Source organism: Cydia splendana, chromosome 5 (assembly GCF_910591565.1).
Source record: "Cydia splendana chromosome 5, ilCydSple1.2, whole genome shotgun sequence".
Taxonomy (NCBI): Eukaryota; Metazoa; Arthropoda; class Insecta; order Lepidoptera; family Tortricidae; genus Cydia; species Cydia splendana.
Window position 1 is genome coordinate 5698715 of NC_085964.1, and position 23401 is coordinate 5722115.

Genomic DNA, 23401 nt, shown 5'->3' on the forward strand with positions numbered 1-23401 from the left:
GTGGGGAACAAATAAAATGTGAGACTGACAAGGACAAACAATAATAGCTCTTTCGCTGCTACTCCTACTGAAAGATATACTTGGTCAAGCAAATCTTCTCAGTAGCAAAAGGCGCGAAATTCAAATTTTCTTTGAGACGATAATCCTTATCGCCTACATTTTTTAAATTTGCCGCCTTTTTCTGCTGACAAGATTTGCTTGACCAAATATACATGATGTTCGGTCTCTTCCCCCCATCTTTCATGCCAGATCCAGTTATGATGGTCAAGCAAATCTTGTCAGTAGAAAAAGGCGCGAAATTCAAATTTTCTATGAGACGATATCCCTTCGCGCCTACAGTTTTCAAATTTGCCGCCTTTTTCTACTGAAAAGATTTGCTTGACCATCTATACTAGATTCATGGGCTCAACAGACTTTATAATTATTTCGTATGTTGGTCACCATGTTTTTGATATAATACTTATGTTAAGTTAAAATTTATCGTTGATTTATACAGTCTTACATCAGTGTTATTAACATTATCTGTGGTGGTTATTATGTGTCAAAAGTCCAACGTTTTCTGGGTTTGATTTGGTTTATTTTGATGTGAACTAGAGTTGGTGCCTCATAATATTATTTCTTGTTGTTTTTGTTATTTATACATGATGTCCGATGTAGACGAGATTATTGATTACATAAAGTCATTGAAGAAAGGCTTCGATAAAGATTTGTTTCAAAGTAAGATCGATGAATTGGCCCATGCAGTTGACACAGTTGGTTTGGAATATGAAGATTTTCACACATTGTTTAAAGTTTGGCTAAATTTAACAATACGTAAGTAACCATTTTATATTCTCGACATCCAACAATAATATTTGTAACAACACGATATAAAACTTGCATTACACAGGAATTATCATGCAAATAGTCCCACTTTAATTATTTCTTTCTACCATAGGGTGGTATTCCGCCTGTTCAATGTCATTGCGTCTCACTCTCTCATTAAGCAAAACGTGAGACGCAATACACATTGGACCACCCTGAATACCACCCTAAATGTTGCCTTTACCTCCAACACCTTACTTATGAATAACATTGAGTAAATTGTAAATTTCAGCCATAACTAAATGGGTCAGCATCGGTGTGTGTCTTGTACCTCAGAACAGTGTGACTGAGCAAACTGTGGACTATGCTCTACGATGGCTGTTGGCGAATGCACAAGATCAGACCAACTTCTCCAGGATAGCTTTCCTTCTAGATTGGCTTACAGGTAACTTCTCTATTAGAAGTATTAGAACAAATAAATTATTTTCAGAAAATATTTTAATTTGTTTTTATTTCAAGTAGAAACACTACTATATAAATTATAAACTGAAATAAATGTCATATACTAAGAAAAAGTGACCAAGGCCTCCAGTGCCCCAGGCTGGAATTGAACCAGCGTCCTCTGCTATCACACCAATAAACCAATATGCTGCAGGCACCTGCTGCGATAGCAGAGGATGCTGGTTCGATTCCAGCCTGGGGCACTGGAGGCCTTGGTCACTTTTTCTTAGTATATGACATTTATTTCAGGTAAGTTCTGGTTTTTACTACAGTGTATTTGCAATCATTTTAAATGTTTCTTTTGTTAAAAATATGTGTTGCAATAAAAGATTAGTTTGATCAAATACTTATAAACAATGAATTCTGAAAGTATTCTTTATCATAATAAATGTGGTTTCAATACTTTTCACAGCTGCTATGGATTGTGAGTCTGTAGACATTGCAGCTCTAGACTGTGGATATGAAGTTTTTTTTTCTTTCCTGACCTCTGAAGTGCTTGTAAGTTTTTTTTTCATTTTTTTCAGTTATATTTATGTTAGATTTTATTTAAAATAGCCCTACTTGTATAAATAATAATAAAAGTTAATTAGTGTAAGTCATAGTTTTTTTATGTTAAATTGAGATAGAATTATTTCAATTATATGTTCCTAAATTATACTTCAAACTTAGTTTTAAACATAGAGGGTCCTCTTCAGTGTTGGCCGAAAGTTAATGTAAATTGAAAATGTTGGCCATTAACCATTATAAATTGAACCTTAAACCGTAACGGACGATTACAGTTTACAATTCAATTTATAATGGTTAATGGCCAACATTTTCAATTTTCATTAACTTTCGGCCAACACTGGTCCTCTTGAAACCCTAATAGTATAAAACGAACAATATGAGTTACAAATAGTGGAAGGTTGGGACAATCACCATTTTTTATGATGCAAGGAGGTTGCATTTTAAAAAAGGTTGAACACTTTGAAAAAAAAAAATGTATAACTTCCAGGCAGCCCATGTGCTGAAGTTGGTATACACACTGACAAAGCCAACAGATGTCACTAGAACAAGGGTGTTGGAGCTGTTTGATTGTGCCAAGAAGAGAGAAAGTAAAAAGGTAATTAGTAAGGAGTTTGTTAACCAATCATCCATTGTATTAAATGCCCTCACCAACCCTGCTTCGTAGGCCGGTTCAATACTGACTTGGCTAGGAGGCTACTAAAGAGGAGGAGACCTAAATATGATGTATCGATTCTTGTAGCATTTGGTACAGTCAACGGTAAAAATATGGGTGTAGACAACTTACTCAAAAATATGTCCCATAGTTCTTAATTCACTGACTTAAAGAGTTATGGGACATATTTTTGAGATGATTTGTACACCCATATTTTTACCGTTGACTGTACCAGTTGCTCTTTCATGAAATAAAATATCCTGAGGAAACACAACTAATCCCTATAATAATATAAACTAATTGGGATAGAAGGTCAGATGGCAGTTTTTGTCTGAAGAATTAATTCCTGTGCCAATTTTTGGGATCAAAATGCCAAAAGCAAACTCTGAATATTAAACTGGGAAAGTTCTTTGGCTGCTCTTGTAAGTTTTTTGACATGTAACCATCAACCTTTATCCTTGATTGTCTTCTTTCCAGAGCATGTGTAGGCAGCTGCAAGTGTTACTCGGCTTGTTCAAGTCATATAAGCCTGAGTGTGTGCCAGAAGATATCCCTGCTGTGCCCGTCCACACCACATTCAAGAGCAACATCACCCTTCTGACCAGGTTTAAGAAATGGCAGGTAATAACTTTAAATAATTTCAGGATATTTTAAGGGTTCCGTACACAAAGGGTAAAAACGGGACAATATTACTAGTGTCCGACCGAAACATGTTTTTTTGCCGAAACCGAAACCGAAACCGAATGTTCGGCTTTGGCTCTAGTTTCGGCCGAAACCGAAACCGAAACCGAACCTTTTGTAGACTTGTTAAAATTGTTGAAAAAATGTTATAAAACCGCCTTTACACACATATTATAGGGCTGTCAACACCCAATGTCCTTGAAATTGATGTTACTTGAGCAGTTTTGTAAGAAATTTACTAGAGTTAGACCAAGATAATTCTGCAACGATTTTGATAACACACGCAGTGCAAGTGTTATTTTAAACGTCAAAACTTCTATGAAATTATGACGTAAGTATAAATAACATTTGCACTAGTTGCACTGCGTATGCTATCAAAATAATTGCAGAATTTTCTTGGTCTAACTCTATTCATTCACCAGTCAAATCAACATGTAGATACAGGGTCAACCAAAAACGCGAGCGCAGCGAGCGCGAATTTTTTGTTGACAATATCGCAAGGCCGGGTACCGATCTTCACCTGGGCCTAAACGTCCGAAGTGCCCCAGTGAGGCGAACTTTCATGCGAAGTCAAAGTCGTGCTTCAGGCTTCAGGATAAGTAGTTGAGCACAGACTCCAACCAATGTCCATTGTATTAAAAGCGAGATATTTCCTTGAGCGCTGGTGGCCTAGCGGTAAGAGCGTGCGACTTTTAATCCGAAGGTCGCAAGGTACAAACCCCGGCTAGTACGAGTGAGTTTTTCGGAACTTATATACGAAAAATCATTTGATATTTACTATTTGCTTTTCGGTGAAGGAAAAACAGTGAGGAAGCCGGACTAGTGCCGATAAGGCCTAGTTTACTCTCTGGGTTCAAAGGTCAGTCTGATGGCAGTCGCTTTCGTAAAAACTAGTGCCTACGCCAATTCTTGGGATTAGTTATCAATTGGACCCCAGGCTCCCATGAGCCGTGGCAAAAATTCCGGGATTACCTAGGCGAGGAAGATGATGAGTTTTCTTATTATTCCTTTGCCCTGGCCCAGTAACATGCGACAGTGTGCTATCTCATTTACTCCGATACAATTAGACAGTGTGCGCGTTATAGGTATTAACAGCCTCTTAAGACTGCGTCGACCGTCTAGTGGCGCCCTCATTAGTGGAATTGTGTTTTATAATAAACCAATTAATTTCTGTACCTATACATGAATCAGTATATATGTAGGTACATATTAATATTGTTGTCCTACTTATTCCCCAATTTTTGGTCTTTGTCACATAGTTTAGTTTCATAGTACGAAGTACCATTTCGTAAGTTTCGGCCGGGCCGAAAGGTTCGGCTGTTTTTTGGCCGAAACCGAAACTACAGCCGAAACATGATTTTTTGGCCGAAACTGGCCGAAACCGAAACCGAAACCGAAACCGAACCTTCGGTCGGACACTAAATATTACTAAGACTTCGCTGTCCATCTGTCTGACTGTCACCAGGCTGTATCTCATGAACCGTGATAGCTAGGCAGTTGAAATTTTCACAGATGCTGTATTTCTGTTGCTGCTATAACAACGAATACTAAAAACAGAATAAAATAAATATTTAAGTGGGGTTCCCATACAACAGACGTGATTTTTTTGCCGTTTTTTGCGTAATGATACGGAACCCTTCGTGCGCGAGTGCGACTCGCATTTGGCCGGTTTTTTATAGATTCTAGCTTCTAGCTATTATATTTTATAAATGCTGGAGTAATTAAATATTTACTAAGTCTCTAAGTGCTGTTGGAGAGGGAATAGGACCACTGCCTAAGGATTTGCGCTGCGCTGTGCACTTTTTGTGATGGGTAAAAAATGTTAAACTCGCGACAGGTCACGTGACCGTAAGATTCAAGACGTAAGACGGACACGTGACCTGATCGAAAAACTGTTACAATCAATGTCATTGAGATTCCACTTCTGCCGTGCTCCTGGAGTGCAACCCGTTGTTTTTATCTGAGGCCTGTCTGTCATAAATGGGGGTTCAGCGAATGTTCTCTTAACCCTATGATCGCCAAAGACGTCAACTGACGCGCGGCTACAGCCCAATGTCAACCTTCATACCTTCTGAGTAGTTTCACTCCATTTATTTCAGCATTATAAGCATTACAGTGTCATACCAAAACCCACGATAACGTGCCGCACACAACAGCCGTGGCGTTCTAAGGGTAATCATATGTTCCTTGTGCGGAAAAGTGGTAGATTGATAGAGTTAGACCAAGAAAAGTTTGCAGCGATTTTTATAGCCTACGCAGTGCAAGTGTTATTTATACGTCATAATTTCATAGAAGTTTGACGTTTAAAATAACACTTGCACTGTGTGGGCTATCAAAATCTCTGCAGACTTTTCTGGGTCTAACTCTAGTCGCTTTCTTGTCGCCGGTCGAGCAACTGCCTTAGAAAAAAGCTAAATGTACAGTCGACGTCAAAAATAGGTTTACATTTTTCGCCTTATTACAAAGGAGTAAGGTGCAAAAGTGTAAACATATTTTTGGCGTCGACTGTACACCTGCACTGCCCTCTGTAAAGATTTGTCCTAATTTTTTAAGAGTATTTTTTTTTGTTTTAGGAACAAAGAAATGACGAGGGAACTCAAAGTCTACATTTAAGGTGGACAAATCCCATGCTGGTAAACATTTATTTCTAATTTTTTTTCTCATACTTATTTTTTATTTATATTTATATGAGCCTAGAGTGCCCCACACCTGGGCAAAGCCCTTTCTCCTCCCTTTCCGCGTATCCCGGTCTTGACCCGTCTCCCATCAGTTCCTATTGTAGGCGTCAAGGTCATCTCGCCAACGCCGTCGAGGTTTGCCTCGATCCCGGGTTTGTTGTGGGACCCAATTGGTTGTTATTTTAGCACACAAGTGAAATTGCTCATACTTACTGAGTTTAATTATCTCTCTATAAATATTTTTTTACTATATAACACTTTAAACTCTCGCGTTTTGTACACGATACAAACATAATTTAATTACACAAACGGGGCTACCGACATGACATTTGCTGGGATGTCAGTCTTTCCGTGACCACAGCTGGTGCAACTCAGCTGAAACGTCGGAATTAAAGGTAAAAATAATGAAATTATATCGCGGTAGACCCGTTTGTGTAATTAAATATGTATTTTTTTACTGTTTTAGGGAGGAAACGGCAAGAAGGGTGAATCACTGGTACCTAATATAGAATTTATAAATATTGGATCACAACAGTACCAAGACAAAGAGCCTCAAAAGAACTATCTTGATTTCACTGAGTAAGTGCAATATAGTCTACCTATTACTAATATACAGGGCGTTTTTTGAACAACATAAAAACTAGTTTGTTGTATTCAAAAGGTACTTAAATACACAATACAGTACGTAGCGGCCCCCCTTTTTAAATACCTGTCGTAAAATTTATTTAAATAATCACGATTAATTAGCAGTGGCGCTAGTGTGCACGTTGATGGGCTCTTAAGTGAGGCATGACTTCAAAGTGACGTAGACTGCCTTGTCAGCTAACTTGATATGACGTTAATTGTCAAGAGGCTGACTTCCCCTTTGTCTTTACCTCTCCACCTAGTTTCATCCTGCTAATATTACATATTTATTCCACAGCCCGGTATCACTCCTTCAGTACAGCGTGCATCGCTCAGTATCGCGCCCGGCGAGATTACGAGCACTCCTGCGCAACAACACAGGAGTCATGCTACTGGCTCTCAGCGACGCACGCACGCAGGCCGCGCTCCACCACGACCTGCACTACATGCTCACTGGCTGTAAGTATACCTTAAGTTATAAATAGCTTTTTCACTTCTCATGCTCAAAAAGTGCACCTTTATGTCGTGCGTAGACGACATAAAATCGCATTTTATGCTCTAGAGCTGCTTTCGGCAACCTGCGGCCCGCGGGCCGCATGCGGCTCGCGAAACTGTCACTTGCGGCCCGAGAGGCGCCTTGGCTATTTTGTATGTAATGTCACAAACAACAATGTCTCATAAAGTCATAAATATTACCAAAGTATGGCCCGCGTCACCTCCGTTAACTACTATGTGGCCCTTTGCTGCTAAAAGGTTGCCGACCGCTGCTCTAGAGCATAAAAGTAAAATTTTCTTCTAAGACTAAGGTAATCGGTCTCAACAGCCAAACAGTTAAAACATATTGCACAATTTTACTGAGCAATAAAATTGTGTAGATGACAAAACTTGTTATATTATTTTATTTTTGCTACAATTTATTAGAAATCCGTATTTTCTGTCATTAAATTTAGTAAATCACATAAAATAGGAGTCGATTATCGTTCAAAAATGCTCCGAAATGTTTGACTTGGCAGAAAACCAAGCGTCTGAAACTCTGATCACATGTTGAAAATTAAAAAAAAAAAATTAATACGTTATTTGGCGGGAATTGATTATGTATTATGTTCTTTCGCTTTACGACAATTTCGTGGTGAAAATTGCCGTGAAAAATATAATTTATTTTCCTCGCAATCGAAGTGAAAAGCAGAGTGTACAACAAGGGCATAAATGTCCATTTTTACCCTCGTCTACTATTTTGGTCTTCGCTTCGCTCTTCTTCTTTCTTTCCATCCTGTTACCCCCTGCTGGGGTGTAGGGCTCGAATCTTTTTCTTCCACTGACTCCGGTCCTGGGCAGCTTGGGTAGCCTCCTCCCACCCCATCCCCAATACACCCAGCTCTTGCTCCACAGAACGGCGCCAAGTAGATTTAGGGCGACCATGTTTCCGTTTGCCGGGCATCTTCCAGGTCAGGGCCACTTTGGATAGGTGGGTGTCAGGTTTCCTGAGGATATGCCCAACCCAATGCCATTTCCGCGTCTGGATCTCCTTGTGTACGGGTGCTTGTCCGGTTATTCTCCATAAGTGAGCGTTTGTGATCCAGTTAGGCCAAAAGATACGTAGGATTTGCCTTAAGCATTTGTTCACAAACACTTGGAGTTTTGTCATTAGGTCTTTGCGGACAAACCAGGTTTCGCACCCGTACAGTAGCACGGCCTTTACATTCGAGTTGAAGATCCTCACTTTAGTTCTTCTCGTTAGGATAGAGGAGTTCCACACAGGTTTAAGCTGGCTGAATGCAGCTCGGGCTTTGTTTATTCGAGTTTCAATGTCAGCTTCCGTTCCTCCACTCTGGTCGACAATACTGCCCAAATAGCAAAAGCTCGCCACTTGTTCGATCTGGTTTCCCTTAATCAGCAGCGGAGTTGAATCGGTGGTATTCTGGCGCATTTCCTTTGTTTTCTTGTAGTTAATGCGCAATCCTTCCTTTTCAGCCTCCTCTGCTAGATCTTCCGCCTTGTCTTGGAGTTGCTCACGCGTGGTTGCTATAAGACAGAGGTCATCTGCAAAGTCGATATCCTCGAGGTCTTTTTCAGATGTCCAAGGCAAGCCTCTTCGACCTTTGCTGGTAACCCTGCACATCACGTCGTCGAGCACCATCAAAAATAGCAGTGGGGAGAGCAAACAACCCTGTTTGACGCCTGCTGTGACATCTATACTCTCAGTGAGTTTACCCTTGTGGAGCACTCTACACGACGATCCATGGTAGAGTGCTTTGATAATGTTGATCAGCTTATCTGGCACACCGTTAAGCTTCAGAACCCTCCATATGCTTGCCCATTTTACCCTATCGAATGCTTTTTCAAAGTCCACTAATAGGGTAAAAACCTCACACTGCATCTCCTGACATTGTTCTAGGACCATTCGCAAGAGGTTGATCTGGTCCGCACATGAACGCCCCGGCCTAAATCCTGCCTGTTCTTCTCTGAGCTTGCTGTCAATCACTTTTGCCATCCTCGAGAGTAAGATCTTGCACAGCACTTTAGAGCAAATGGGTAGCAGATTTATACCCCTCCAGTTAGAGCATTGGGATAGGTCTCCTTTTTTGGGTAGTTTTATAATAATGCCTTCCTTCCATGATGTTGGTACCTGCTCTTGCTCCCAAATGCGCGTCAGTAGTGGCTCGAGAATTTCACCGGTGAGATTTACATCCACTTTCAGAGCTTCCGCCGTGATCCCATCGTTACCGGGTGCCTTGCCAGATTTTAACGTAGTAACTGCTTTGATGATCTCGCTTATGCTCGGAGGGTCTTCATCAATATCGGGCAGAATCTGGCTATGTACGACTGTAGTCTCCAAAGAAGTCGGGGCCCTAAACACCTCAGCGAAATGCTCTCGCCATGTACAAAGCTGCTGCTCCAGAGTTACCTGTAACTTTCCGGCTGCGTCCTTCAGTGGTTTGTCAGCGATAGGCTTATTGCAGAGAGTCCTTGCAGACTTATACAACTCCCCCATATTTCCTGAGTACGCAGCCAGCTCCGCCTTTTGTGCTATCGCTTCCGTCCAAGTACGTTTGTCTTTTTTGAGGTTGCGCTTGATTTTTGACTCGCATAAGTAGTACTCGTACGCTAGCTCTTCCTTAATTTCTACGGACTGCGCGGAGTTAATTCGTTGTTTCTTTTCGTGCCTTGCCTGGATCATATCCCAAGTGGTTCCTGAGATCCACTGCTTCTTTGGCTTTCGCTCGTATCCGAGCACAACCTCGCAACTTTTCCGAAAAGCGTCTCTAACGGAGTTCCAATGTTCTTCCAGGGCAACCTGAGTTTCACTTATATTCTCGCCACGCGCGCGGAGTTCGTTTTGAAAACGTAACCTTGTGGGGGATTTTTGGAGCTCCTCGATATTGAACCTGCGATTTGCTGACTTAAAGCTCTGCTGGATGCTTGCCACTTTAAGTTTGATTTTGGCGACAACTAGGTGGTGATCACTGTTTATGTCAGCCCCTCGTTTATTTCGGACATCTAGAAGAGATCTTCTCCACTTTCGGCTTATCATAACATGATCGATTTGGTTCTCCGTGCGACGATTAGGTGAGACCCATGTCACTTTGTGGCATTTCTTGTGTGGGAATATAGATCCTCCTACTATTAAGTCATTTTGGCAACAAAGATCTATGAGCCTATCACCGTTTTCAGTTCGGTGTCCCTCCGCGTGCTTGCCTATCCACGGTTCAATATTCGAGTTGCTCTTTCCTATTTGGGCATTGAAGTCTCCCATACATATAACAATATCTTGGCGCTTTGTTTTCTGTAGTGTGGCCTGGAGTTGGCTGTAGAACTTGTCCTTCGTTCTTGCGTCCGCTGCATTTGTTGGCGCGTAACACTGTATAACCGTGATGTTTCTTACTTTTGAGTGAAAACGAGCTGTTATAATGCGGTCCGAAACAGGATGCCATTCTAACAAGCTATTCTTTGCTTTGTCGGTCATTAGGAATCCTACGCCATATTCGTGTTTCTCAGTGACATCTTTGCCGGAATAGACAAATGTCATCCCATCCACCAGCTGCTCCCCAAACCCCTTCCATCTGGTCTCTGAAATGCCTAGAATCTCAAGCTTATAGTTACGCATGACTTTGGTAAGTTGGTGTAGGCGACTTTCTTCTTTCAAGGTTCTTACATTCCAGCAACCAATCATTGTCCATTGTTTCATGCCGAAGGTTGTTAGAGTTTTATCAGTCCGGTTTCTATTGATTCGAGTTTCAGTAATAAAAATGGATTCGGGCATACAGGTTATTAGCCCATAGTGCCCTAGGCTGATGGCAGGGCTGCTGCCTCAAAGCGTACCGCCACGCTTGATTTGTACCAGAGTTTGCTCTCCTCTCATTCGTTTATTGGTTATTTAGACCAAAAGGCCGATGAATGCCTCCTCCAGTGAACTGGGTGTATGGTTATACCGCCACGGCTCGGTCGCCAGAGCCTCGTTTGTTATCCAGCAGGGAGCACCACGGAAGCAGATTTGCCTCCGCCGCCATCCGGCGCGTGCAGGTGAGGTTGACATTAGGGCAAGCTAGATGTTGATGCTGTTCTCCCCTTACTCCCCTTCGCTTCGCTCAGACCAAAAAATTGCCTCGGGTAAAAATGGGTCACTTTATGCCCTTGTTGTACAATCTACTATTGCCTGCGACTTCGTCTGCGTGGAATTAGAGTAGGTATAGCGCCTGGATAATGCTAATAGCAATCATTCAATTCGCGCATTGCTTACTTCAATTATTAGGCAATGCATTAACTCTTTCAATTCCACCCCCCGTTTGCACTCTCTTCAGGGATGATTTCCGACATAAAAACTATCCTATGTCCTTCCCCGGGACTCAAACTATCTCTATACCAAATTTCAACTAAATCGATCCAGTAGCTTAACACATTCAATACCACTAAGTGCTACGGGTTACGCTCGTAGCGCGTAGCCACGGTTTCGTCGTATGTAGCGCGTAGTCGCTACGAACAGTGTACCCGACAGTCGGGTTCTTGGTGTTGAATGTGTTAAGCGTGAAGAGGTAACAGACAGACAGACAGACAGACACTTTCGCATTTATAATATTATTAGTATAATGGATATTATTTGCGCATATTGTTAGAGTAAGACAGATATAGTAAGAGTGCATCACGCTCTAATCGCTCAACTACTACCTGCACTACATACCACTGGCTGTAAGTACATCTTAAGATATAGAGTGGAATTCTGGCAAGGAGAAATGTTGCAAAAATTAACTTCAAAATGTTGCAGCGGTTAAAGAGCTCACCAATATCTGAATGCGCTTATCACATCGACAGGGTTGGGCAGTATTTCAATTACATGTATTTGAAATACGTACTTGAAATACATTTTAGTATTTTGTATTTGTATTTCAAATATTACCTGGAAAAGTATTTTGTATTTGGTATTTGAAATACTGCAGTCACATGTATTTTGTATTTTGTATTTCAAATACTTCAAGCTTCAAAATACATTTCTACAAAATACATTTTATTAAATTCTATGATCCTAAAATGGAACGTTTTTTTAAATATAATGTACGTCTTGTACGAGGGCAAATAGGTACAATGCGCGAGCTATTCTGCGCGGAACTTTTAGTCAACAGCCAGGGGATAGGGTCATTGCAGTAGTTTCCGTCCATGCTCTAGTTTTAGACCACTTGACAGATTAGCAAATAATATATTTCATTTTTAATTTACTATTTGCGAAATAACATTTTTATATGTAGACAGATAGGTATATTGTTTAGCTAAGGATTCAAATCAGTCCAAATTTGTGCAGCAATGTAGGTTTATATTCAAATTTCGTCAAGTGGACGAAAACTAGAGCTGGACGAAAACAAGCGCAATGACCCTATAAGTTTTTAGGAAAGGATATTCGTTAAAAAAACTAAATGATTAAACAAAAAAAAAAATTAAAAGTATTTTGTATTTGAAATACCTACATTATTTTAAAACACTGTAATTTGTATTTTGTATTTCAAATACCAGTCACCAAATACAAACGTATTTGGTATTTCAAATACTTTTAAACATGTATTTTGTAATTTGTATTTGAAATACGTGGAAGATAGTATTTTTCCCAACCCTGCACATCGACATAGGTACGTGATGTCTACTTGACGGTGATATCTATGTTAATTTTCGACGAAAAGTCATACGCGTTTCTCATTGTTTATTGCGCATTGCCATGTCAAGAACGAATCAATATGAACCAAAAGAATATCAGTTGATATTTAAATGGTTTCTATTGTCATCAATGGGTGGTCTTAATTTGTCCCAATAGGTACCTACTTATTGTTCAGAGATAATTTAATAAAAGTTTACTGTTACTTAATTTGAACCAGTATCTAGATATTTCTGCTACAAATGTATGTTCTCTGCGTAGGTTTTCTGGATGCATCGCCACACAGCGAGTTGGAAAAGCGTGACGCACTGCACTGCGTAGCTGTACTACAACGCACTTTATGCCAACCGATACGGGCTGCTTCGGCTTTCTTAGCGCATTTTCTGCCTCTCTGGGATGAGACTCACTACTTTAACGAGGTAATCTTTACTATTATTTAATTCTACAAATAGTGAGATAGAGAAGTGAGTACTGCGTGGCTGTATACTCAGCATCAAATAGATAATAACCGCCCAAGGTCCCAGGTAGTAGACTACTTAATTCAGTTGGATGAAATTGAAATCATATTTAATTGGAATAAAGTTGCATTTGTTTTGTTTCGTTCAGTTTTCAAATAAAGGAAAATCAACTCTATTACTTGCACTATAGGTTCAAATTGCAGTGGATTTCTCATTTGTATGGCTGGGCTTTAGGAGGATAATGACGGCCAAAGTGGCCAAATATATCGTAAACATACCTTTGTTACTATGTTTATTTGGACAGGGTAGAATGGTGCTGAAAGCCATTGAAAGGTTTGCAGGTTATAAGGTCCATTTCGCCTTGCTTACTCAAAAATCAAAGGCCCAGATCAAGATAGTCGTAGTAGTCGTAGTCTCATTACGTAAGGCTTTATGTGATCGTACGGCGTAGGTGTAAGGTATCACATTTGCTCGTAAAAGGTGTTATTACACGTAGGCGATGCGGTCCGTAAATCCTATGTTTCGATCTAGGGCTGTAATGTATTTTTTCATCACACTTGTTAGGCGATGCGGTGCGTAAATCCTAAATTTCGACCTATGGCTGTAGTGCAGTGTATGTGCGAAATTAGGCAGAAGCTTTATTTATTTCCCTTTATTTTTCCTCACCTCACAAGTGTGATGAAAAACACCGTATGTGCCACAGGTGGGACATTAATTACGAACTCGTGTTAATAAAGCCCTCGCCTTCGGGCTTCAATTCATACTCGTTCGTAAATTCTTGTTTACCGTCCTTAATAAGTAGTAAGGGGGTATACATATACACGTATAAGCCTATAAAAATCTTTACTTCTACCTAATTCCTAAGATTATACCAACTTCGCTGTAAAATTTGTGAAATCTTATACTCTTTCGTTGTGCAGTTTATTAACTATAAAAAACTGACTTTTGGGCTTCTAAATCCTGGTTCGCTCGGTACACGTCATCACGAGTTTCTTGCGGCTATGTCAAGTGCTGATGTGGATATTATGGCCATATGTGAAACCTGGCTGAGAGAAGGACAGGAACTACGCGCCCCGGCGCCACCTGGCTACCGGCTACGGCACGTGCCGCGCGACGCTGCGAGCGGTCGCGCGCGGGGCGGCGGCGTAGGTATGTACCTCCGGCGCGGCATTACCGCGCGGCGGCTCCAGCAAGCACCCTGTTACACCACGGGTTGAGCAGATGTGGCTCAGCCTCAATTATAATGGTCTTAAACTAGCTGTAGGTACTGCATATCGCCCCCCATGGTTAGACGTTGACACATTTCTGGATGCTCTTAGTGATTCCCTGTCCTCATTTGCGATGTTTGACTATATTATTCTATTAGACGATTTCAATATCAATATTCTAAATGGGCAAGAATCAAACTCAAAGAAGCTTATCAACTTTTTTAATTGCATGCATATGACACAGTACGTAACTTCACTGAACCCAACACACTTCACTGAACATAGTGAGAGTCTTATAGATGTTATATGTTACACAATTATTACATACATTATTACAATAAGGCTGTCTCTAATGTGTCCGTTACCCACATCCCTGACCTAAGCAGTCACGCATTCATCACCTGCCAAGTAGATATCAAAAAAGTAAAACCACCCCCGAAATTGTTTGTATATACCTAGGCCAATTAAAAATATTGATATTGACAATTTTAATAACACTATTAATATTATTCGGTGGGAAGAACTGGTCAAGGGCAGCGTTGACGATATGGTGACACAGTTTAACTCCTGCTTAATGAATGTTTTTGATATATATGCGCCCTTAAAAAAAGTTCACATTAAATCGAGCACTTACCCATGGATTACTTCTAATATCAGAGAGATGATGCGATTAAGAGACCTAGCGCATTCCAAATATCGTGACACTAAACTAGATAGCCACAAACAGTATTATAAAGATCTCAAAAAGTTAGTAAACATATCACTTTACCACGAGCAATCTGCATACTTCCAGTATCACATAAACAGAAATATCAATGACCCCAAGAAACTTTGGAAAAATATTAAAAATAACCTAGTAGACTTCAAGTCAAAGGAATTAGAACTACCCTCACATCTCACAGATCCTAACTCTATTAATACTCACTTTCTAAATATACCCGGTAACGATACAGTGGACGTATCTTATATAACTTTTCTCGAGTCCAATCGATATGGCCCTGCGGTGTTTAACCTAAAAACTGTCAATGAAACTTTGGTGGCTAAGATTATTAAATCGATATCAACTAATGCTGCTTGGGCCGACGGTCTATCCTTGGACATGTTGATAATGTCACTCCCAAGAACATTAACCATAATCACGAACATAGTTAATAAATCAATTGAAACAAATGTTTTTCCTGAACCGTGGAAAGTAGCGATAGTTAAACCTATTCCTAAAACGCCGCACCCCGCCGATTACAATGACCTGAGACCAATCAGTATACTACCGCTCCTATCTAAAATACTGGAGAAGGCCCATTAAGACAATCTGGCTTTAGAAAAGGGCATAGCACCTCCACTGCCCTTCTTGATGTGGTAGATGAACTTTTGTCCTCACAAGATGTAGGCGAAGGAACAATATTAGTCCTTCTGGATTTCTCTCGTGCCTTTGACTGCATTAACACATCTACTTTACTATCTAAACTAGCATACTATGGTTTCAGCAATAACTCGATAAAGTGGTTCGCAAGCTATATGAGTAACAGGTCACAATTTGTTCAAGTGCAAGGCGCAGACGGCTTAACTGTAGCATCAGGATTACTTCCAGTATATAGAGGGGTGCCGCAGGGCTCTATTCTTGGCCCAGTGTTGTATAGTCTCTACAGTGCGGATATCGTACATAATATAAGACATTGTAAATTCCATATCTATGCCGATGACATACAGCTTTTCGTATCATTCAAACCAGAAGATACGCAGCGAGCTGTCGATAGACTAAATGAAGATCTGCACCGCATTGACCGCTGGTCAGAAATGAATAGTCTAGTTCTCAATTCGACAAAATCCAAGTTCCTCGTTTTGGGCTCAAAAAAACAAGTTAACCGAATTACAGCTGCAAATCCGCAAGTTAATATTTCAGGCAAATATGTGGAGATGGTATCGGAAGCCCGCAACCTAGGCCTGCTTATGGACAGCTCTCTGCACTTCGAAAACCACATCTTAGAAACTGTAAGGAACTGTTTCTATAGACTAACAGTCCTTTACAGAGTTCGTAATTATCTTAGTGTAGATATGCGTGTAAAATTGTGCGATACACTCATCCTGTCCAAACTTAATTACGCGGATACGGTATATGGTGATTGCCTACTCTTTCGTACCAAGAAAGTCGTACAACGGTTACAAAACGCCTGCACACGCTTTTGTTTCCCAATACCCCCACGGTCACATATTACTCCGTTTTTAAACATGAACAAACTCTTAAATATGAATGGTCGACGTACCCTACATTTTGCCACGCTTTTATTTGGTATCTGCAATAGTAAAAAATCCATATATTTGCATGATAAGCTGGTCTTCTATCAGCGTCGTATCAGGCGTAATCCCCGACTGATTAGCCCAAGGCACAATACCGCAGCATTTCGTGGCAGTTTTCGTTATGCTGCCACGAAGTGCTGGAATAACCTTCCGCCACCTATTTGGGAGAGCATTACTGTTAGTGGGTTCAAGTCTAAACTGAAAAAAACATCTATTGGCTCAACAAGGTATTGCTGCCTAAGGGCATCATTTTCTAAAATATTGGTATTATAAAAGTCAACAAAAACTCAAAGTCGATTCCTAGTTAACCGCCGTATAATAAAATCATATGTATAATATTTTTGTAATACTTATATAAGTATTGGTATTTAATATCTTAAACACATTACTTAATCTGACAACAAACTACTCCTACTACTGACACACAAGTCGCGCAGTATGCTGTCCCGCACCGCACACCTCGCTGGCTCCACAGAAAATCAGCGCCGTTGGCAACGCTTAGTCGTGCCAACTGCATTACTGAGTGGAGACCATTTCAGCCTCACATCTTTATCTTTAATGTCTCTTTGTGTTTTGTATACTTCTTGTTTCACATTTTATGTTATTTTTAGTTATGCATTTTGTAATGGAATCATGTGTTGCCTGAATAAATATTTTTTCTCAAACATGCAATGAAATATTGATGTTATGTTCCTTATAATAGGCTGCGAAGTATGACGTTTCAGGTGCGGCTAGGACAAAAGGTCGTTAATGGAATTTCATACACATCTTGCAGGCCTAGGCCGGCAAAGTCCTCTTTTTTAATTTTCATTTCACAGATATTTGTGACACAGCATCGTGGCATTCATCCATTAAAAAATACTAGAGGCAGCATTTGCTTTATGGTTCGTAATGACACTCTGCCACTACGCCTATAAAAAAAAAAACAAAATAATGTTTGCTATAATTTGCAGTTTTATTTGTATAAAATCAACATGAACTTAATAAATAATACATTCTATAATTTTAAATTATAAATTTAACTACACAAATAAAAACATTTAAAATATTTCATCTAAACGTTAGCGGTAAAAAGGTCTACTCAAACACGCGTAGTTATATTTTTTAAATTGTTATGGAGGTAAAGTTGAAAAATATTCATTCTGTTTTATTGGATTTATGGTGCGTTGTTGATTTTTTGACTTTAATATGAGTTCCGACGAAATAATGAAATTAATATTAATTGTAATCGTAGGTGTTGGAATTGGCAGCGTAAGCAGAATTGATTTTAATAACTTGCTGCCTCTGCCGCCAAGTCAAAGACGAAGTATGTATATGGTTGCTTATGGCAATTTTATTATTTGAGAAACTCAGAAAAATGGCTTTCAGTTTATTAGAAACAGTTTTGTGGCATATTTTAAATGAATGTAACTACAAATTCGTCAACACTGTGGAAATTATACTTATTTACTCCATGCATAAAGCAACGATGTATGTGAAACATGATATCAACATGAAAGACTATGTAAACTTATGTGACGAAAACGACAGTCAGACGGATACAAGGCGAAAAAATCAAAGATACATGAAAATATACGGGTAGTAAAAATACACGACTCGTGTAAAACATACGCGTGATAATGATATAGGTACGTGTTGGTTATATTTTGGGTGTAGTTTACTTTTAGTTTTTTGTATAAATAAAACTTGGTCGTGGATTTTTTATTTTATTTATTTCATTGCATGTTTGAGAAAAGCACTATACATACCTCGGCGGGAAATGGGGTTGCCCGCGCTCAGACCTATTCGGCCTCGCTTCGCTCGGCCGTCTATATGTCTTCGGCCGGCAACCCCTTTCGTCCCGGCCTCTGTAGTAATGTACTATTCTACTCTATTCTATTCTATTCTATTAATACACAACGTATTATATCATTGTACCAGCGTTCCTTAGCCACGTACCATATAGAAAACCTTACTGTTGGTTAGATCTTGGAGCTGCTGGAATGGGTCTCGGCGGACCCGGAGCTGCTGCCGCTGGTGCTGGAGCCCGTGGCGCGCGCGCACCACCACGCGCCGCCCGCGCGCCGCGCCGCCGTGCTGGGCGCGCTCCACACCCTCTACACCAACCTGGTGCGTACCGTGTGCAGACGTAATATCGGTTTGACCTGATGACGCTCCACGCTTCAAACTTCTATGTAACCAGCCCATGTCGCGGAGCCGAAGCGAAACCAATGATGGTTTAATTGACAGATTCCGCGTTCATAAATGTTATAATTATAATACACTGTGGCTACATTATTAGCTACGCGTCGCTTTACAATCACATTTACCTACTGACATGATAGATATACCTGAATACCATTATGTTTAGGCTGGACTGCTCCAAATATATTTAGATCTATAGATTTACCTATAACTCTTTTCCCAATCATGCAGCTGTTAGGCAGCTATTTGAGGGTTAGATAACGTAAACAATTTGCATGATAAAAGGCATGAAAATACCATCACTCTTCCTTGTAATCTGAGTAAACGTGGGCATACAATAGCATATTACTTACAGGTTTACTCAAGTACCCGTAGAAGACAGCACTTCGTGTGTAGCGCGATGCCGCGCGACATTTATAAGGACGCGCTGAGCTACGTAGCTTCTACTATAAGCACCATGTGTGGCAGAGCTCTACAAGTTGACCCAGGTACAGCACTAATTACTATTCGCTAAGAATTGGGTGTAATCTGTAAGATTTTGCGTATTTGCTTCCCTGTAGATCTAGCACAGGAGCCTCCTGAGGAGGAGGAGGAGCCTGGCTGCCCGACTTTTTCTAACTGTATTAATTGGAAAGGGATGAGTGCCGCTTCTTTGCTTACAAGAATATCGGAATGAGGACAATAAACGCGTAAAGCTTAACGTAGATGGCTCTGCAATCATTAAAAAACATACAAAACTGGGTCATTATTGTCTTCCAACTTAGCCATCGAATCCTAAGCTAGATTAGAACATACAATGACACTGTACAAAGAAATTGGACAGTTGGAATACCATCCACAGTTACAGATTTGACCGCATTGTTATTCCGATCCTAAACAAGCTCTTCTTTCGCAGAGGACCACCTTGCACTATACAGCTGCGTGTCCGGCGCGCTCCGTGCGGCGCGCGCGCAGCTGGTGCTCGGCGCACCCTCGCTGCCCGCGCCGCCGCCGCTGGCCGCGCTGGCGCTGCCGCTGCTGACCGTCTCCGCCGACCTGCTGGACAAGGTGGCCGCGCTCATCCTGACGTGAGTTCAGTTTTTCAGTTCTATCACATCATATTTAACCCTGACTCTTCGTAATAAGGTTCAAAATTAAAAAAAAAAAATACTTTAGGTGCTTGCATCTCGTTTGAGGTTTAAATACCGGAAGTTTTGGGGCTCGCCACCTATTAAGAGGATGTTATTATGTATTTGAGTCGATCAACTATTTCTTGTTGTTATTTTGTCCCATCAGCCAGGAGACAATAGTAGCATAGTTTCTTAGAAGAGCTGCTGTACCATTTTCTACAAACGTGCTTAGTAGATGTCCCATTATGGAAAGGCCTTATAGCTACCAAAAAATTCAAGTTTGGTTCATTTAAATACGAAATAACTAGTATTTTAAGAGTGACCCAGGAGACCGTACCCATGGCAACTAGTGACAAGAAAAAGTTGATTCACCCATTTGTGCTCTTACCGTGTAACATTATCTATATATTTCATCCTTCACCATGCCATGAATCATGATAGTATTCATACTATATACCAACACTATAACTAACCATATGTGGACCTTATGGCTTTGCAATAAGGGCTACGAATTCTCAGTTAACAGTGTGAAAAATGATATCTTTTAGGTTAAATATTAGAAAATACAGTATCATGTCATCATTGTAATACAGCCTCATATATTTTTCTTGCTTAATGCCTATGAAATTACTATAAGATTAAACTTTGCCTGGTTTATGCTATACGTTCCTAAACTACACCTATACTCAATCAAATCAAACAACATAAGAGCGAAGTCTTTACCTTGTGCCTGTATCTTCGCTTAGCGAACGCGCTTAACGTCGTAGTTATTATGAATTTAAACAGATGGCGTTATTGCAGTCTACTAATATTAACTCTTATCCGACGGGTACATTTTGCCGAATAATCTTGTTCATAAATTATTATTAGTCGTATGGTACCGTTCTATGCTTTATCATTGTATTTAATAATTGGTGGCTGCTACTCATCTTAATTTTCACTGATCACCGTGAAAACAATTTGAACAAAAAATGTTCAAATTGTTTTCTCACGATTTTGTAAGTAATATTTATGTTTCCATTTTTATATTGAATAGTTTCAATTATATTAACGATAAGTTTCATTCATTATAGTTTGATCCATACAACGTTTTACCATCATCAACCTATACTTATATGTTCCACTTTCACTTCTCATAAGGGTAAAAGGTGATCTCGATTTGACAAGTCTTGGACATCTCGCTCGCGTATGTTGCTAAATTGCAAAATGGATTGAAACGAATAATGTATCAAATCAACATTGTATTTCTATTTGTAATTGGAATGCGCCTGATGGAGGAAATAAAATATTTAGATACTAAATATTTAATAAAGAATTCCGCCTCAGGCGAACTTTTTTTCAAAGCATTTCCTCTGGTAAAATTACTGTTCTTTCAGATACAAGGAAATAATGTTCGCAATGCAATCTAACAAGGAGAACAGGAGAGATCAAAGCTACATCGAACAAAAGAGGACGCTCAAAGGGTACACTTCTGACATCGTGCGTTGCCTGGTGGACGAAGCCAGCTTCTCAGGCGGGCAGAGCGGTCTGGTCTTCCAACGATTACACCCTCAAGTCGTTCGGAAACTGACCGAGTACATACCAGAATCAGATTCAGCATTGAGCATAAGAAACCATCTAGCCTTCGCTCCGTACACGTACATACAAATATCTGACTCCGGTTTCGCTGACAATGAACTGTGGTTTGATACGGTCATAAAGAAGGAGTTTACGCATTTATCTACGTTATTAAACATGCTTGGCTGGGGTAGAAAAATGGTTGATTAACGATTTTGAACCTTATGTGTTAGGTTAAGTTGGAATTGGCTTTAAACATAGTGTTTTAGTGTAAAGTTTGGACGTAAGTTAGCCTAGATTGTTAAGTACTTGCCTCGGCGTGCCTTGTTTAAGTTGTACGAGTAGTATAAGACAGCTTTCAGAACCAACTCTACTTATAGTGTAAACCTAACTATGTGTTGTGTAACATCGCGTTGTTTTAAACGTGGCAAATGTAATTTGTAATACAGTGCATTAGAAGAAATATAAGCATAAACAATTTGAAAGATTCATGGTTAACCACAAAATCTTATATGAATGAAGGCAAATGCTAGGCCATATGAGTCGCTTAACTTCAAACTCGGGTAAATCCATCTGTCAGATTATGCGATTATAGTATTAAGAGAAGGTAATAGAGTAGATATTTGCTGAGAGGGTCGAATGGATTTACCCGAGTTTGAAGTTAAGCGACACATATGGCCTTGCCATTTTAAACGTACAATGCTCAGAGCTTTAACTAAGGAATAGTTAGACTGAGAAACTGAAACAATTTTAGGCAGATAATATGGAGCCATACGCAATTACGCACACACGTCGGACAAGTCGGGTGTCCCACCGACGCAATTCGCTGTGATTCTAATTCTAACCCGTCATGCCTATAAGATTTTAGGGGAAGAGTTGTTTAGAAATGTACGTAAATCAAACATATCTCTGGAAACAATAAAGGATCAGTTGGAAACAAATTTTAACATTCGACCTGCAAAAAAATATCACAAAAGTACTCATTTGTACCGAAAACAAAAGGGTGAACATCTTTTGACCGGTACTCTGCCCTGCTAAGCCAAGTAGCGGCATCGGCATCTCAAATAAAAATTTAATGCAAACATATACCTTACATTCTTTATCTGAAAATTCAATTTTCAACGTCATTTGTTTTTGAGATGCCGCTAATCGGCTTAGGAGGGCAGTACTGTATTTAGAAATTGCTTCTTGATATCGATCTACTTCAGTTGATATTGAAATTATTGAATTAATCCCTAACACTGGTGCATTTTCCCCCGTCAAACTGATGTATGAAAATAACGTTAACTATGTTATGATTACTATTGATGAAAGCTCTTGTGTACTGTGTCCAAATGTATTATGTATTTACAATATCATAGTTCACAGCTAAGTAATGAATGTAATCAGCGGGAAGCCTGTGTACGTTTGATTAACGACGTAATCAAATTAGAGTAATCATCAAAGACATTATTGTAAACCATCCATTCATGTGTGTAAAACAGATTCCTGATGACAATAGAACATAATTATTGATTTTGGTAGACAATAAATGTTTAAATGTGACAATATTGTGAATCTATTTTGTAGATAATAAATATTTTTTATCTAAAACGGATTTTATTTCAAGTCTCCTCAACGTCCTCTTGTTCGAAGCACTTAATTGATTCGGAACAGCGAGCGTCCTTTGTCCGTGAGCTGAAGCGGCGAGGGCTGTTTTCAGAGGTTGGAAAAATATTTGAGTGTCCTTAATTTACCGGGATTGATTAAATTATCCGGCCCGTCCATCGCTTTTCAATCCGCCGAGAGAAAGAAAACAAGGAATCAAAATAAGCCCGAGAGGTGCTCGGGCCCATTAATTACTCCCTAAAAATGCTGCGACCCTCCGCCACGCGGCGGGCACAAATTAATACAATATCATGATGTATTATGTATCGTATCGCACGGGTACTCTATTGAGCTCTGTCCTGCGTAGGGTGACCAAGCCGGATCGCCTGTTGTACTTCAGTTTGTACGCTCGGCAGGGAC

General features: G+C 40.0%; 2 protein-coding genes across 3 annotated transcripts in view; one reads left to right on the forward strand and one right to left on the reverse strand.

Annotated features, from left to right (window-relative positions):
• Positions 1-23401, reverse strand: part of LOC134790502 (uncharacterized) — a 278176-nt gene that overhangs the window by 205564 nt on the left and 49211 nt on the right. The gene's annotated exons all lie outside the window — the stretch shown is intronic.
• On the forward strand, positions 542-22919 carry LOC134790380 (uncharacterized). The gene is made up of 16 exons (XM_063761148.1): positions 542-813; positions 1097-1249; positions 1718-1803; positions 2300-2407; positions 2942-3085; positions 5719-5778; positions 6290-6402; positions 6746-6906; positions 12845-13002; positions 13962-14190; positions 16150-16238; positions 18510-18653; positions 19084-19216; positions 19624-19795; positions 21214-22415; positions 22561-22919. Exons 1-15 carry the CDS (start codon positions 642-644, stop codon positions 21602-21604), a joined length of 2313 nt encoding a protein of 770 aa, XP_063617218.1. The 5' UTR covers positions 542-641; the 3' UTR covers positions 21605-22415; positions 22561-22919.